Below are 16,849 nucleotides of genomic sequence, written 5' to 3' on the forward strand. Positions count from 1 at the left end.
CGCCAGAGCTAAGCCTCATTCTGTGCTGACGACTCCCACAAGTCAGCCATGCACCTTGATTGCAATGCATTTGACTGCATTACATCAAGTTACACCCCGACAATTACGCCCCCCAGCAACCAAGCCGTGATGCTACCAGAGCAAACAACATCCTCAGCCCTCACGAAGCCTACTTGTCTGTGTTTGCATCTGCATCTGTGAAGAGGAACCTCGACACTTTCATCCCACCTCGCAGCTTGCATCCCACATCCCACCACGAACCGTTCTACGTCATTTGGATCACACACCAGCTTCACCACCAACATTTGCCTCAATTGCCATCTCATTGAGCCTCCCATCCCAGCATGAGCTACTAAATCAATAGCCCTCCATCTCAATTGCATCTCGTCTCATCACCATCGACGCCCGCTTAAACAAAACATCACAATGGAGCCGCTCAACCAGCTCAAGCGTCGCTCAACCGACCTCTTCAAACAGGCACAGCAAAACATGCCCTCGCTGCCCAAAAACGTCAACATGCCAAACGTTCCCAACTTTCCCGACCTGCAAAAGAACCTCCCCTCTCTGCCGCAATTAAACTTCGGCCGTAACAACAACAACTCCAACAACGACGCCAACGTCCAAGGAACATGGGAGCGCATCGATATCCCCTCCCTCCCGCGGTCCTCGCACTCGCTCAACGTCATCTCCGGATGCGCCTACATCTTTGGCGGCGAAGTCGAGCCCCGCCAACCCGTCGACAATGACATGCACGTTATTCGATTGCCGTTTAGCAGCGCCGGCGCAGACTACCACAAGGTCAAGGCCAAGGCCGCGGTAGTGCAGGTAGAGGACAACCCATCCGAGCAGGCAGCCAACATGGACGATGTGCCGCTGGAGGAACCAAAGGGAAAAGGCAAGGAGGTAGCAACAGATATCAAGCCCGAGTTAGGTGACGTTCCAGCGCCACGAGTCGGACACGCAACGGCGGTCATCGGCTCCCGCATCTTCTTGTTTGGAGGCCGTGGCGGCCCTGACATGAAGCCTCTTGAAGAAGCTGGTCGAGTATGGGTGTATGACACCCGCTCACATACATGGTCGCACCTTGATCCTGTTCCCGCTGTCAAAGGCGGTGCCATCGTCCCGCAGCCCAACCCGAGGAGCTACCACTGCGCCACGGCCACAGACCGTCCTCGCGACTTTCCCGTTCCCCTGGCCACAGGCCCCAAGAAGCCACAGACCTGGAGGCAATGGGCTCTAGGCGATACCTCCAAGACTGGTATTCCGCAGGACCCCGTGGTGGGCTACGTCGCCGAGCAGGCCGTGGACGAGGAGTCAGACGGCTACGGCACTTTCTTCGTCCACGCGGGCTGTCTCTCCAACGGCGACCGAACCAGTGACCTCTGGGCATTTGACGTCCGCACACGTACGTGGACAGAATTACCCGCCGCGCCGGGTCCCTCCCGCGGCGGTTCAGCAATCTGCATCTCCAAGAGTCGTCTGTTCCGCTTTGGCGGGTACGACGGCGAGACCGAAGTCGGCGGACAGCTCGACTTTTTGCATCTCGAAGTGGAAACATTCGACGACGGCCATTCCAAGGGCGAGGTGTCCATCCATGCCCGCGCAGGATGGCAGACCATTCTCCAGAATAACATTGACGCTTCGTCGACTGAGATCCACGCCGAGCCACGCCAAGAGTGGCCGTCGCCAAGAAGCGTAGCATCTCTCCAGGCACTTACCGTCGGCGGCGGAAAGGAATACCTCGTTCTGGCGATGGGTGAGCGAGCTCCCAGTGCGGATGGACATGCCGGAGCAGGGACCTTTTTCGACGACGTATGGACATTTGAGGTTCCGCCTTTGGGAATGAGCGCCGCGAGCTTCAGAGCCGCTGTTTTCCAGGCCATGGGGAAGAAGACCGGCGAGGGGAAGTGGGAGAGGGTTCAGATGGGCGAGTATGATGACGAGAGCGGTGATGGGCTACCACTGCCAAGGGGATGGTTGGCGAGTGCGCCGATGACGGATCTGGAAGAGAGCGGTATTGTGGTCTGGGGGGGTTTGGGGGCAGATAACAAGAGGATCGGAGACGGCTGGATACTTCGACTTGGAAAGACAGATTAGGTATACTCCAAGGCTTTACGGGCAATGTTTGGGTATGTAGAATGAGCTAGTATTGGTTCTGTTAGTTACGAGAATTTGGCATGAGAAATGTACTTGATGGCATCGCAACGAAATAAAGAACGCCCAAACAGGAAATAAGAAGAATTGTCTATACCACGTGGCATTAACGATGGCGTTATATACAGTGTCTTTTAACCTCAGCCCCCTTGTTACCAAGGCTCGAACTCCCACTTACACTTCCCACTCTCTTCAGAACTCACAAACGAAAACACAATAATCTACAAGTCCGACCTCGTCTTCTCAGCACCCCACGGCTCATCCAACAAGTTCGTCTGGCCCTTGCTATTCTCACACGTATCCCTGCCCGTCAGGGGCCCCGCCTTGGGAACCTTGGCCGCAGCACCAGCATCACCAGCACTAGCCTTCAACGCCTTGAGAAGGTCAACCACCGTCTCGGGCGTAAGATCCTCGTAGTAGTCGTCGTTAATTTGAATCATCGGAGCGTTGACACAAGCACCCAGGCACTCGACTTCGATAAAGGTGAATAATCCGTCTGGGGTAGTCTGGCCCTGCTTGATGCCGAGATGGTCCTTGATAGCCTTGACGATGACATCCGATCCACAGCCGCCCAGCTGGCAGGGAGTCTAATTCACGTTAGCCCATCTCGTCCAAGACTTCTTAGCAGAAAAATGCTAGGGGGAAAAATTGCGTACCGTTGTGCAGGCCTGGACGAAGAACTTGCCCACAGGGTCTCGGTTGTACATGGTGTAAAAGGAAGCTACTTCGTACACTCGCATAGGCGGCATCTCCAGCAGACGAGCGACTTCGTTCATGACACTGATGCTGGTGAAGCCGTGCTGTCGCTGGCCCAGGTCGAGCAGGGGCATGACGGCAGCCTTCTTGTACTGCTCGGGGTATCGCTTGAGAATCTCGGCCATGAGGGCTTCATTCTCCTTGTTGAATTTGAAGGGAATGTCGGGGTTGTTGTCCGCGGTATTTCGGTGCTACACAGAAAGCTATCAGCTGATGTCCACGAGAGTGTTTTATCCTCTCACAGCCTCGAGGGTAGTATATCCTCGCCCCAGATAGTCCAATTGACACCACATGTTCACATTGGACGAATTGACCCGGACTCAAGGGAGTGGAATGCGTGGCAGGACGTACAATCATCAGAGTATCGCTCGGCCGGCAAGCTGTGACGGAGAAGGCGCGCGTTTGGGGCCGGGCGACGCGGGAGGCGGTGCGCATGCACGAGCGGAAGAGGAAGGGCGTGATCTTGCTCGCCATTGTGAATTGATTGAGCGGCGTCAATGGCGGTCGTCGATGGCGGGGGAGGGAGATGGCGGAGGGACGAAGGTGGTTTGGTGGTCTCGAGAGCTTTCTTGTCGAAATGTCGATGGCCAATGCCAAACGTTTGGTGGTGCTTGCAAATGGGTTGCTGTGATTGGGTGGCGGCTGATTATCGGGTAAGGGGGTCTGTGGTCGATGACAGATGGTGCACCAGCCGGTGAGAGTGTTGACTTATCAACTTCACTCAAATCCTGGAGATAGTGCAGAATTCATGGGCCTCTTTCACGCCAGGTTACTTTCATGGTTAGTATCGAACTCAATTGGGAGAGGTCAATATGTGCTAGAAGGGTGTTGTTCGGATAGCTTCCCGATCGATAACACCACATCATCCCCATCACTGAACTCAATCTTCTCACTCAAATTCCTCACTTTAGGCGGATGTAAAGAAAAATGGCAATCTTCTACTCAATATCACATCCCAATCCAACCACGCCGCTCTCGTTCAGCCCTCCACCACATCATATTAAGAATCCCCCGTGTAACATCTCTATCTCAACCTATATCAAAAAATGCATCTCCAGCACCATCTTCCCTCAATCATCCAACAAAGCCCTCAACTCATCAACAAACGCCACACCACACCCATTCAACTCCTCAACCCTCCCAACCCTCTCATCGCTCGCCTCATACTCCGCCGGCATATCAAAACTCATGTCCCTCCCCAAAATCATCTCCGCAACTCCAACACCACACCTCGCCGCCGACGGCATCCCATGACCATTATACCCAGCACTTATCCACAAATGCCCATCACCAACACCCCCCAACCGCACGGGCACCCTGCCAACCCAAGGATACCCATCATTCGAATAGCCCATGATGCCTGTCCACTCATACTGCGCGTCAAGCGTATCCCTCTCTCCGTGCCCCGGAGCCCGTAACTTCACCCTCCTCCCAAGTTCACTTCGCAGCCTCCGCCCGACATCCTCGTTAACACCACCATCATCCCAGACACCTACCTCTGCACCCGTAGCCGCAAACCTCTCACCACCTAGAATGAGAACACGATCATCGTCCCTCTGAATCAGGTAATCCTCGTTCCTGCCCTTGGCCCAAACATGCGTATGCTCGAGAGGAACATCCCCCGTGGGTGGTGTCAACCCCACAATCTGCGCACGAATAGGCGTAATGATACCCGTCATCTTGGGCAGTAGATACGACGTGTATCCGTTCGAAGCAACCAGCACATCTGTGGCAGCAACCTGTCCCCGTGACGTGTGAACAATCCATCTATCCTCAGAGTGTTGCAGGTGCTCCACGGGCGTATTAGTCTGTAAGTTAAACGCATCCGGATGCTCTGTCAATAAGTCCTCCAGGATCCACGCCACGAGCTTATAAGGCCACAACTTCGCAGCATTGGGCTGGTAGACAGCTGCATAAGCCTGCGGTACGCGGAGAGTCTTGAGCCCTTCTTCGTCTTTCACGAGTATAGCCTTCTCAGCGAGATCCGGGTGATTCTTCTTCAGTCGTTCCATAAGCTTCTCAACAACTCCCAGAACATCCTCGTCAAAAATGCCGTGTACACCGCCAACCGTGTGCCAGTCACAGGGGATCTTGTTTTGCGCTACAAAATCCCTGATGAAGCTGTATGTGCCCTGTTCAAATCGAGCAATGTTCGGTTTGGCACTGTACACCGAGGGCTGGCAGTGACCGCCATTCTACGCGTCGTCAGTGAACCTTCAAAGGCTCTAAAGCGCCATGCAAGGTTCAGTTTCACTCACACGTCCTGTCGCACCCCAACATGCTTCTCTCGCTTCCAGCAGTAGGACGCTTTTACCACCTTTTACGAGTTCTCTCGCGGCAAATGCGCCAGTTATCCCGCTGCCAACAACAACGACATCAGTCGTGGGCGGGAGTTGCTCTGTAGTTCTGTGGCCGAGAAGAATGGCTGATGGGTCTTGGTGCCAGTATGAATGAGTGCTCTTGGGAGTAGGCAGGCCAGATTGTCCCTCTTTTAATTTGCTGCCAGTCATTGTCGGCGCGGCGAAATGTACAAGATAATTAGGTAGGAAGTGTAAGATTGGGCTGCGGTCTTGTCAGTTGATGCTGAATGAGTTGCTTGATAGGGAAAGCATGTGTACGGCGTTGAAGCCTGAAATATCTGGCACTTATCAAATTGTTCTGCGGTAATACGAGGCAATACAGTTGTAAGTAAGGCCAGGTTGATAACTTCAAGATTCAAGACTCATTTGATGCATGTAGGTTGCTTTGTTCGGCAGTGGCTTTAAGTTCCGCCCCTCACCTGTCCATGTCACGGTTCAGGTACCCCACCATCCCCAAACAGGCACCACACCCTTGCCTTCACCTCTTCAATAACGACAATAAACACGGCACGCATCTTACTGCTACATTCTCACGCGCTTGGACAATTACTCAAACTTATGAAGGGTCGTAAAATGTTCATGCCATTTCATCGTAGAACCATGACTAACAGATTCGGCAACCCAATGCCCCAGGACGCCATTGAGATCCGTGATGCTCCAACCAAGAATACCAGTACCAGATACTGTCTTCCGCCCAACACAAAATATCTATATCTACATGATTTTTTCGCGGCAACTCACAGACGCCTCGTACATCCCAAAAAGAGTTGAGAGACCCAGCTGGGTCGTCTCACTTCATACCTGTAATCTGACACCTCCCACAGAATGCCCCGACCGAGTCCATGCGTACAGCCCCTGATCTAATCTTTGTCTTGACAATTCCACCACAAACAGACTCTCTGTCCATCTGCTTCTCTGCGGTGTTAAAGGTGTAAACCTCTACAAGGAAATATAATGTCACAAAGAAAATGCCACATAGTCGCTGTATTCGTAGGTGTCGAACATTCGGTAACCATCATTGTTGTTCTCAGCTCCGACCCCCCGCGTCAACCATCCAGTGGCAGCAGTCGTCGTGTCGTGTTCTGGAGAACGTTGTTTCGTAATGTTCACTTGCACATATTCCAGTACAAGATTTGTCGGTTTGTTACATATCGATGCACCATCTTATTGGTGCGTAGGGTATATCTCGAGTAATCATAATAATAGGGTGGGTGTTATGCTCCGTCAGCATAATATAGTTTCGGATTTCTCCTCGCTAATCCTCTTCCTCTCGCTTGTTGCCTCTCAGACATCCGTCATTTCCGTATCACTATCAATAGCGATAGACACTGGAAACATCTCTGCTGGGCCCCAGCTACCTTCGTAAACGGTTGCTGGTGCGTTACGGTGCTCAGCAACCCATCGCAGGCCCTCAAGGTCAAGAACTTGGTCGATAAGAGGGCGGTCTGCAGGTTCCTGTGCCGTCATCCATCGCACAATAGAGTCTAGGGAGCTGGGGTGAAACGCTTCGACCATGAACTCCGGAGCTTGCTGAAGTTCCGATCGCTTAAGCGAGCCGAAAAGGTTGCCAGCACTACGTGTCCTCCCGCTTTGCAGGTCATCGCTATGTGCAGACTCTGCAGGGTTCCCTGTGGCATCCCTCTGGACTTCGATGGATGGTGTCCAAGTTAGGCTAGGCACCTCAGACAGATCTCCCGATCTCAAAGCGATCCAAGTGGGACCATTGTCAGGCAGTACGACATTCGCAGCGGCTTCTAGCGTCATGAGGCCCAAAGAGAACACATCAGCAGATTGGCCAGCTTTGCCTTTGAGCATCTCGGGAGCCATGTATTCACGGTCACCCTCGACATCGACACCTGTTGTAGAAGTGCAAGGTTGAGCCAACCCGAAATCGCCAATCTTCAAAACTCCTTCAAACGTGATTAGAATATTTGCCGGCTTCATATCCAAATGCATGAATCCAGCGTCGTGGATTTCTTTCAATCCCTGCACATGATATTGTCAGTCAACAAAATCTAATTACTTAGCAGACAGAAAGGAAGCAGTGTCACTTACCAAGCATAGATCTTGCAAAATCTTAAAGATACGGAAGTCATCCAACCGACCATCACGGCCAATATTTCCCAGAAACTTGTCCAGCGTGCCCTCTTCGCAAAACTCTGTTTGAATATAGAGGTGGAAGTTGTGTTCCCAATCGTCAACGTACTGAACAACATGCTCAGCGTGTGTCAATGCTTGCAGAATGCGCACTTCGCGAAGCTTTGTCTCCCGGTCTTTCGGTCCATGGTACGAATGCCGGCTCTTTTTTACGGCGAAAACCTGGCCCTTGGCAGGACTACGACTGGAACCGTTGCTTGGAGTAACGTTTCCAAGGCTGAACGCGTTTGCATGCTCCAGTTTCGTCACCCGGTACACAGTCGAAAACTCACCCTTGCCCACTTGCTCAACTTTGTCGAATCGCGAGTATAAGCTAGCGTCAATATCAAGGCTACTGGTTCGAGCATTGACTGGTGTGACAAAGATGCTGGTTGATGACCGAAAGTCACGACCAGCAGTAGGAGTGACTGGCGGGGGCATGCTGTTCTCGTTCAGATTATCAGGCGCCTGGGAAATAGACAGACGGCTTGTATCCAAAGGCAGCTGCGACTCCTGCGGTGTCTGAGGCGTCCTTCTACCATCAACTGGGCTCCCTGTGTCGCACGCACGTTAGTACAGGCAATCTTCCATGAAGTAGCTGCAATGCTTACTGGTTGATTCCCGTGATGGGGCTGGCTTCACGGCCGACAGGGGGAGGGCGAATGTTCGATTAGCACTGGGACTCTCAAGTGAGTGCTCGCTGAGATTACTCAAGCTCGGAGTGAGGGTCGTGGTTTTGGTTGGCGTTGGGGGAACGTCTCCATCCAAAACACTTGGTAGGTCGTTGGTATCGCAAAATAGCTTTCTGTCCTCGCCCTCTAGGCTGAGGATGCTCCCACGGCGTGAGCCATTTGATGCGGAGCCACGTTGAAAAATAGAGAGTCCCTTGGCAGGCTGGCCAAAGGTATCAGGAGCTCGTGAGGAGGATGGGTGGAAAGGTGTGGAGGGAATGCCGGCGAAAGAGTTTCGGTTGTTACCCTTTCTCTTTATCGCACTTCCAACCGGGGGAGGAAATGTGGCAAAAGGGTTAGAATGCTTTTTACAGGGAGTGTCTGGCGGTGCAATTTTCCTGTCTGCCTCTTCCTCCGGATTTCGGTTGACCTTTGATATAAGACCGGTGGAGTTGAAAGCAGCAATCCAGAGTTGATGAGACTGGCTTGGCGTAGCAACGGCTTTGGTGTGCTCATTGTTGGAGCGAGCTGTTGGTCTGGTTGCATTCAAGGGCAGAGATCGAGAGAATGCGTGCGGCTTGGGCTTTTCGGCCACTTTGGATGCCGGCGCATACAATGACGGTTCCTCGGTTAAGCTGTTGCCGGAGGTTGAAGTAGTGAGTGTTTTGGACAAAGGATGTGGCTGATGCTGTCCTTTACCCTCCATAGGATGAATAGAAGCATTCGGCAGAGGACTTCCTGCACTGAAGGGACTGTCTCGCGGTACTTGAGGAGGTAGAAAATGGTCGGTAGAAAGGCGAGGCCGGCTTCGTGCCGGTGTAGAAATATCTCCACCCATTTGTGCCAGCTGCCTTTCTCCGCTTCGTCGACCCCAAGAGCTCTTGTCGCCGTACCTCTGCTGCAAGGTTGATTTTCTGAGCGATGAAGATCGCTTGGGGAGATTTGCAACCGGGCTGGGGGAAGCAAAAGGCTCCCGATTTGGGTTAGTTGAGCTTGAGGGTGCGTTGATTGTCCCAGTAAGTTCGTACTCTGGTGAATGGGAATCTTCGTGGATGTCGAAGCTCTGTGAAGAAGATGTGTTGGTGCCGAATATGTTGAATTCTCCCGATTGCGCGAGGCCAGTGATTCCGTGCAGACTGCGTCGCTTCGATGCCGGACTGCCTTGATTGGGATAGTCCAGGTTCATCGTCGCATCACTGCGCTTTAACGCGCCCGTCGTTGAGACCATGTAGGGTTCACTGCTAGGAGTTTCCAAAGTCTTTAGGGCGTCGTATTGTGACGATCCCGACACGTCCAGATGAAAACTATGACGCGACGGTTTGTCGCTGTTGCTATGCACGGACCGAGGCGATGATTTGTTCTCCTGACCACGTGGGGTGGTCGACGTGGGCGATGATGATGCCGATGGCTGTCCTAGATTACCAGAATCCGGCGTAGCGCTCAAGGCTCGTTTGAGAGGGCTTTTTGGTGAAGCTCGTGCACGAGCCAACGGGCGAGATGATGTGGACGAGGCCTTGGCGGATTTGGCAGAGCGAAGCGAAAGTCGAACGCTCGGCCGCAATGGTGTCAGGACAGATGATTGCTGAAGAGTGGTGGCGTGCGCTGAGGTAACTGCGGGAGGAGCAGTCTGGGGTTGCGATGGCGATATATATTGCCTTTGAGGGGTTGCACCGAACCGTCGGCAAGGCGACTGTGGTGAGGCCTGTCGTGAACTATCCGAGCTTTGTGAGCTTGTTCGCGACAAGAACTTTGATGGTGATCGAGAGATGGAGCGTCGGAGACTGCGGACAGCCGACGAAACGTCCATATGATGGGCGTGCGTGGGTGATGGCAGTGCCAACGTGCCTCCGCCGTTTGAGAAAGACATTGTAGTGTTTATGAAGGTCGCTGGAATGCAATTCCAAGGCCACCCAAGGATATCGCGAGATGTGGTCCAGTCAGGAATGTGCCCTCTGAGGCAAAGTCAAATTACGTAGGTTATAGGCGTCTAATTCCCCAAAATGTCGCGAATACTCTGGAGACGTCGGCGTGATTTGGGATTAGCAAAGAGAGTCTCAATCTTTGAGACCCTTCCCCAGCCGGTTGATTGTCAGTCAAAACAAAGAGCTTTGCGACAATGGGTTGCGGAGCCGTGATGCGAAGTCCGGAGTAGTGTCCGGCGTTTGTCCAAGAACACTGGTATTAAACACAGTCGAGCCTTTGACACGGTGAAAGTGAAGAGTGTCTGTCCGGTGGTTGATTTTCGCACAGGCAGCAGATTTTTCGAGTGGCAGGGACCAGAGGTTGATGCCTGCTAACCACCTGTCGTGTGGTATATATTGCTCCCAACAAGCGCTAGGAACGAAAGGAGCGAGAAAGTAAAGGCCACGAGAGTTATTCGTACTTTGTCGAGAGGGGGCGGAGGTAGTTGAGGCTCTATGATGCGGCGGCAGTCAACCACATGTTGCAGCTTGGGTAATCTAGTCTCTCCTCTCTCCAGCGAAGCCTCAACGAAGGCGAAGACTCGGGTCAGCTTTGCACTTCTGCAACAGCGGCTGCTCGTCTCTCTGCTTCGTCTCTCAACTCGATGCGCATTCGTTATTCAGCGCATAGCGGGGGTCGAAAATGGGCCCGTGACTCACACACACAGCCGTAAGACGACAGCGAACAAGAGATGCTGGTGTCGACGAACAAGTGAAAAACATACACACGAATCTGACGACTGGAATGTGAATGGAACATGCGGAGGGTTCATGTGTTCAGGTGTTCAGTAGCGGGTGTGGGAAAGAATTAGGCAGGGACGACTTGGACTGGACAAGTCAGGACAAGACTGGAGAGGGATGGGTGGATGGATGGAGCGAGCCAGGGTCGATTTGGCTTGGGTTTGATAGTTCGGGCTGGGCTGGTCTGGCAATCCGGGTCGTCTACTCCTGCCTCTGCTGTCGCGCCTGCCGGGGGTGTGCGCAAGTGGAGTGACGCATTTGTTTACTCTTTTACTTAATCGGGTTAGCGTGACGCGGTGAGACGCGTCCCTTGTTGGGCATCACAAACCTCAACACACCACCCAGCAAAGGCTTTTGGATAAACTTTCTTGGGTGTGATTTTTTATGTCACCTAGTATTTTAGGCGGACATTATGAGTTACACAACCGGTGGCGGCCAGAAGAAGTGTACCTGGTGCTACTGAATATCTCGGTCACAAGCATTGGCAGCGTATCATGCTGAAATGCGCAACTAAACTGGTGCGTGACATACGGAGTACATACACGGCACGGCTTTGAACGAGCCCAAAACATCAACTTTTTTTCAACCTTGGTGCTGCGACCCCTGCTTTGTCCAAGTGAACGGACCCACGAGGGCTGCAAGTACTCTGTGCGCTGCATCTTGTACCCTCACCTCCCCGCCAATTGAAGCCATTGAGGGCATGACCGCACGAAACGGTGGGATGGCAAAGTCGCTCACGGTCTTCAATGATCCAGTCTGGTCTGCCTGGTCTGGTCTATCTGGTCTGTCATCTGTCACCGTGCCCTGGCCCCTCTTGGGGCCAGACCACGAATTCGTTGGTCTACCGAGTCCATCTTCCCAAACAAAACACAAAAATAAAAAGAAAAACAAAGGCCTTGTGTTCGTCGCCTTGTGGCATTGTGTGTTCATATCCACTGCCCCTTTTCCGCTCCGAGACTATCAGAAACAGCTTACTACTTTCACACACAGGACGGGTGTGCATTACTTTGATGGTACAAGATTAGACACTGATCAAATGGCTCCATACTGTACTCCGTACACCTCCACGAGAAAGACAAGTTACCAAGAGTTGACACGCCAGTCGGCTTGGTCCTTGGTCGGTCCCGCTTGAACCACGCTTCCAGGGTCCAGGGTGTGCGCACATACAATCCAAAGACCAAAGACCTTGAGAAACCCCGGCTTCGAAAATCTTGGGAGTTCAGATGTGAGGGTCAAAGTGCCTCGACAAGCCAAGGTCCCATGGCTGTCAAGTCGGGACTGGCCACACTGTCATCAATCCACTCACCACGCCAGCCTTTGTGATTTTCGTTGCTTTTTGCCACCCCATCCAGTACCTGTTCAGTACAAGGAGAAACCTCTCGATGGCCTCAGCCAGGTGGCAAGTCACGTCAAAGTTGCAATTGTGGATCTGACCAGACATCTGTGTGTTGTCAGCGGGAGGCAGAGGCGTCAACTGGTCGCTCGCGGCCGCAGATCCGAGAGCCATCCCGTCTGGTCTGGTCTCCAGGTTTGAACCAGACAACTTGTTTCCAACCTCTTTTGTTATTCCCACGACTACTTCGTGCAGACCATATTGTCTTTTTTGTTTCCTAACCAGCCCCCTTTTCTCAAGCATGTCTGAACCTCCAGCCATGTCCGGATCACCTTTCTCCAACCTTTCCTTGCCAAGGCCAACTCCGTATGGCAACTCCGGATGAGATCGCGTGTTATTAGGCCAGCATGTTAATAATAACAAACCAGTCCCCTTGTATCCCGCTCTCCACCACCATACGGGGGCTCGAAATTGTCCATTAAATTGCTTTTATGACAAGATATGGCGGAAATCCAAAAAATACGGTCCAGCATCATGCGGTTACCCCTATTCACCATGTCATCTCGCTTCATGGGTGCTATTAGTCTGGGGCCGCCCCACGACAGCGCCATCCTTTTGTCGCGGACAGGTTCTGGTCAACTAACTTATTACCGATTGCCTAGGCTGATTAAATCAATCTTGTCGAATTCCCGGTTTACTTTGACGAGGGCCGGGTTCCTACCCTTGGTCATGCCACGGTATGGAAGAACGGCTTGACCTGCATTCGCGAGTCGGACTGAGAACTCGATCTCCCTCCTCAGGCCCCCTATCCATGTTCTCAATCACGAACTCGTGGCCCATGATGCCACTCCCCGCCAATCCTCAATCCTCTGTCCTCCCCTCAAGGACGTGCGCCGCCGGTGGCTCTTTTTCTGCTTCCATCTTCAGAAGGAGTGCTCCGTCAAGGCATGATGATATTTGTGTTAGTGCTGAAATGCACCTGTGGAACCACCAGACCCATGAATGCTCTCCTATGTTGACCGCCATAATGTATTCACATTTTTATGGGACATAACCCATGGTTCGACATGGCTGAGGCTTGAGCTGCATAAAATGTAAGGAGGACTGAGGCAAGTCTGGCATTCTGCACACCGCACCGCACATGTACCGGAAGGTCAGGGAATTATTGGCTGCATGAGGGTCCAGGCGTCTGGTGATGTCAATAGTATCATCTTTTTGTGTGTAGGCGGTCGAGATGGGCAGTGCATTGCCCTCTTCACCGCAACCTAATGACCAGAGCCTTTGAAACAACCCTTGGAATAGGGGTAAAAAACGGTATAGGATCTCATCCTCGGCTTGTGTGGGAAAAGATTCCTACCAAACCCACGTGCCAGCCAAAGCATGCATCCGGTGGTGTTGAAAATCCTGTACAGGTTCATCGCTGCAGACAGCAAACAGAGTCTGGTCCTTGTCACCATGTCGGGGGTGGATCGCTATTTACATGAATCAACGGTCCAAGCACACGCTACCCTAAACACCTTTTAATTTTCACAGTAATGAACTTTTGCAATTCCCTCACTCAGCAAATGACATTATTTATTCCGCTTGGATACTATTCATTTTGAGTCGAGTTGTGCGTGAGGTAAATTGACTTTTATGCGGTTGTCATAAAGTGCTATGGCCAAATATTTCCACTCCGCTTGCAACGTGTAGTCCCTTTTTGAAGAATTTCATGTCAGGCAGCCACCAAAGCATTATTCCCGCCGACGCACACCCCAGTGGCACCAAACAGCACCGAAAACAGAGCAGCACACTGACGTAAACCTGGTAACGGACACCAGATCAGACCAGACGAATCCTACAGGGAGACCTCTGGGGGAAAATCTGATGTAAGTCCCACCAGTTTACCACCAAAAGGATCTACCGTACATAAACGAACTCGCGAATTCGACCCTGCACATGAAAAGGACCCACGAGGAGGCAGGCAAACACAAACACTCCGGATGCAAACTCATCCCAACATGATATAGTGTAACGATACTGTGCTATATTCGGACACTACCCATATCGCTCCAGTCGACGACAAAATACACGCCATGACCACAAAATGCTTTATATTAGTTTCCCAACTCAATTCCGTTCACCAATACCACCATGTTATGCCCTCGTTAGTACAGCTCCATCTTCTCCAGATGAATAAGTCCGTTCGGTGGCTACATCCCAAATTAGCATGCCGTACAGCCAACATCAGAAAGGAAAAAAAAAAAAGGAGCAGAAAGGTCCAACGACATTAAATCAATGCGCTGCCAACCCAATAAAATAAACCACAGGGCTTCGCATAAATAACTTACAGGGATAAACTGCCGCAACTTGACCCCAGCCTGGCTAAACACAGCCGCCGTCTCCCTGTCCATGCTATACCCATGGGCATACACGACCTCGCTGATGCCAACCTGGCAGATCTTGATACTGCAAGTCAAGCACGGACACGTATCGCAGTAGAGCACGGCGCCATCTCTGATTCGCTCCCTACCCGCCTCGAGGAGGGCATTCTCCTCTGCGTGGATGCACAAACAGGTGGCGAGACCTACGCCCGAGCTGTTCCCCTCGTTGCAGCGGGGACATCCTCCGTCAGCGCAGTTGCGGATCCCTCGCGGCGTGCCATTGTAGCCGGTGCTGATAACGCGGCGCTCTCTGCCAACGAGGACGCACCCGACACGGCGCTTCATGCAGTTGGAGCGTTGGGCGGCGAGCGACGCCAGGGCCATAAAGTACGTGTCCCAGCCGGGGCGGAGGCGATCAGGATTGGGGATGTCGAGTTTGCCGAGCGTGGCGTACAGGTGGGCGAGGGAGGACGAGGTGTTGAGCAGTCTGACTGTCGCCCGTGAGATGAGGGGTTGGAAGCCGCCCTGGGGGTCGTACAGGTGGATGTCGCTGCGGGAGACAAAGTCCTCGAGCGTGATGTCTGATTCCCCGGGGCCCTGGACCTTGGCTCGCTGCTGGAACCGCCGCCATCGGACGGTGAGGGGTGCGTCGATGGATAAGAGGAGGAAGAAGGGGCGGCGCATGAAGACATCGAGGACGGCTTCGGTGGGGATGTCGGTCACGACGAATCGATGCTGCCAGCGGAGAGTGACGAAGTCGAGGAGTAGCTCGGGTGAGGCAAACGTATGTTGCTGTGGTAGCGGTCTCAGCGCCAGAGATGTGGTGGATGAGGACTGATGGCCATTCTTGGTGGTGAGGGCGCTGGAGTTTAAGGCTCCGCTGAATGCTCCTTGGGGAGAGGATGACTTTGAGCTCGAGGGCTCAGATGGAGTTTGCTCATTCTCATGAGACGAGGCGTGGTTTTCCTCGGGTGATTCCAGATAGAGATGTTTGAAGCCGTGGTGCTCAACGAGATATTGAGCAACCGTCTTTTTGCCTGAGCAAATGCCTGCGTTTGAGGGTCAGAATAAGTACAGGCAACAAGAAAATGAGTGAGTGGTTTCGCACCTCCACAGATTCCGATAAGCATCTCAGCTTATTCGCAGTAGCGGAACCTAAATAGCAGATAGGTCTCAGTTGATGACGTTGAGTTTGGCTTGACAACGCTCGACGATGAAGGGTCCAGCACGCCTTGAGAAAGTCGCGTCATGTTGGTGGCCAATGGTGGGGTTGAGATTCGCGTGGCAGTCTCACAGAGCAAGGGTCCAGTCCTCTTGTCAAAGAGTATGTAACCTGGGCTTTACCGAGATATCTTTAGCGGAAATGATGGTTAAATTAGCAACATAGATCTCTGTGCGTACAGAACCGTAATTTGCAGTTCGTTGCAATGGAAGAACCAGAATATGCAAAGAATCTTGACGCGGGTTGCAGATATTTGATATTGCTGTCCCACTGAAGAGACGGCTTATACCTGCCAGCTGCGCTGCTAACATGCAGAAAACTTATGCAGTACGATCGGCGTGGAGATTAATCGTTACATGTGCTATGCAAGGAACTTCTATGGCTAGTCATGGAGAATATTCCCCTAAAACAATTTAAATGAGAGTTCCAGGTGGTGCAATAATAGCAAGTTGATTCGAACTTGAGACAAGGAGCGTAGAGTCACTAACTGAAGAGACAGTCAACGGGACGGCGGACATAATTTATGAGACAAAACCAATTTCGTGAGCACCTGCAAAAAGAATTTTCATCATCGCAAGACGAAATCACGTCCTCAACGGTTGGTGCAAAAAATTAAGAATAAAAAAAAAATGTCATGAAACTCAAAAAGAATAAACTCCGGTACAGGGAATCGAACCCTGGGCTGCTCGGTGAGAGCGAGCGATGTTAGCCACTACACCATACCGGATGATTTATTGTTGAAGGAGAGTGCGTTATTTGTATAAATGAGGGCTATGCAACTGCGCTAACGCATTGTCTCTGTTTGGTGGGGTCGAATATTCACCTGATGCCAGCTACTGTGTTGTTCCGCTCTGCTTCGATCAGGCCATTCTTCACTTTCATCCGAGTTGACCTCGGGGTATATTTTTTTTTTTCATAGCTTTAATCACCTGTAACTATAAACGATTATGTCTTGACTGAGCCAAGAGCCTAAACTATCCGACAACTTGGAATCCTTGCCGCAAAACGGTCTCCCAAACCTTCCATCCTCTCTTCAGCCTAGCTCCAACATTGAACCCCGCGGCGGGGCACAGACAGCCTCAACAGGCTCTCCATCATTCATGTCCAGCCCCAGCCCTGCAGCGAGCAGCCGCCTCATCAGCCTGACACGCA

General features: G+C 52.2%; 5 protein-coding genes and 1 non-coding gene across 6 annotated transcripts; 1 reads left to right on the forward strand and 5 right to left on the reverse strand.

Annotated features, from left to right (window-relative positions):
- Positions 1-426: 426 nt before the first annotated feature.
- On the forward strand, positions 427-2,097 carry VFPPC_16549 (kelch repeat protein; the record flags this gene model as incomplete). Its single annotated transcript, XM_018294302.1, has 1 exon — positions 427-2,097. One exon carries the CDS (start codon positions 427-429, stop codon positions 2,095-2,097), a length of 1,671 nt encoding a protein of 556 aa, XP_018139457.1.
- Positions 2,098-2,375: 278 nt separating this feature from the next.
- On the reverse strand, positions 2,376-3,384 carry VFPPC_09550 (NADH-ubiquinone oxidoreductase; the record flags this gene model as incomplete). Its single annotated transcript, XM_018288069.1, has 3 exons — positions 2,376-2,741; positions 2,811-3,101; positions 3,262-3,384. 3 exons carry the CDS (start codon positions 3,382-3,384, stop codon positions 2,376-2,378), a joined length of 780 nt encoding a protein of 259 aa, XP_018139456.1.
- A 596-nt stretch (positions 3,385-3,980) lies between these two features.
- VFPPC_09549 (FAD dependent oxidoreductase) lies at positions 3,981-5,420 on the reverse strand (the record flags this gene model as incomplete). Its single annotated transcript, XM_018288068.1, has 2 exons — positions 3,981-5,105; positions 5,169-5,420. 2 exons carry the CDS (start codon positions 5,418-5,420, stop codon positions 3,981-3,983), a joined length of 1,377 nt encoding a protein of 458 aa, XP_018139455.1.
- Positions 5,421-6,554: 1,134 nt separating this feature from the next.
- On the reverse strand, positions 6,555-9,944 carry VFPPC_09548 (protein kinase; the record flags this gene model as incomplete). The annotated part of the gene is made up of 3 exons (XM_018288067.1): positions 6,555-7,256; positions 7,326-7,960; positions 8,018-9,944. The coding sequence occupies 3 exons, from the start codon at positions 9,942-9,944 to the stop codon at positions 6,555-6,557; spliced, it is 3,264 nt and encodes a 1,087-aa protein (XP_018139454.1).
- Positions 9,945-14,259: 4,315 nt separating this feature from the next.
- Positions 14,260-15,605, reverse strand: VFPPC_09547 (deoxycytidylate deaminase; the record flags this gene model as incomplete). Its single annotated transcript, XM_018288066.1, has 3 exons — positions 14,260-14,304; positions 14,443-15,524; positions 15,584-15,605. 3 exons carry the CDS (start codon positions 15,603-15,605, stop codon positions 14,260-14,262), a joined length of 1,149 nt encoding a protein of 382 aa, XP_018139453.1.
- A 747-nt stretch (positions 15,606-16,352) lies between these two features.
- On the reverse strand, positions 16,353-16,424 carry VFPPC_17328. Its single transcript has one exon. It is a non-coding gene; the product is annotated as a tRNA-Glu (tRNA).
- Positions 16,425-16,849: the final 425 nt, after the last annotated feature.

The sequence above is a fragment of the Pochonia chlamydosporia genome, chromosome 7 (genome assembly GCF_001653235.2).
Source record: "Pochonia chlamydosporia 170 chromosome 7, whole genome shotgun sequence".
In the NCBI taxonomy this organism is placed as follows: domain Eukaryota; kingdom Fungi; phylum Ascomycota; class Sordariomycetes; order Hypocreales; family Clavicipitaceae; genus Pochonia; species Pochonia chlamydosporia.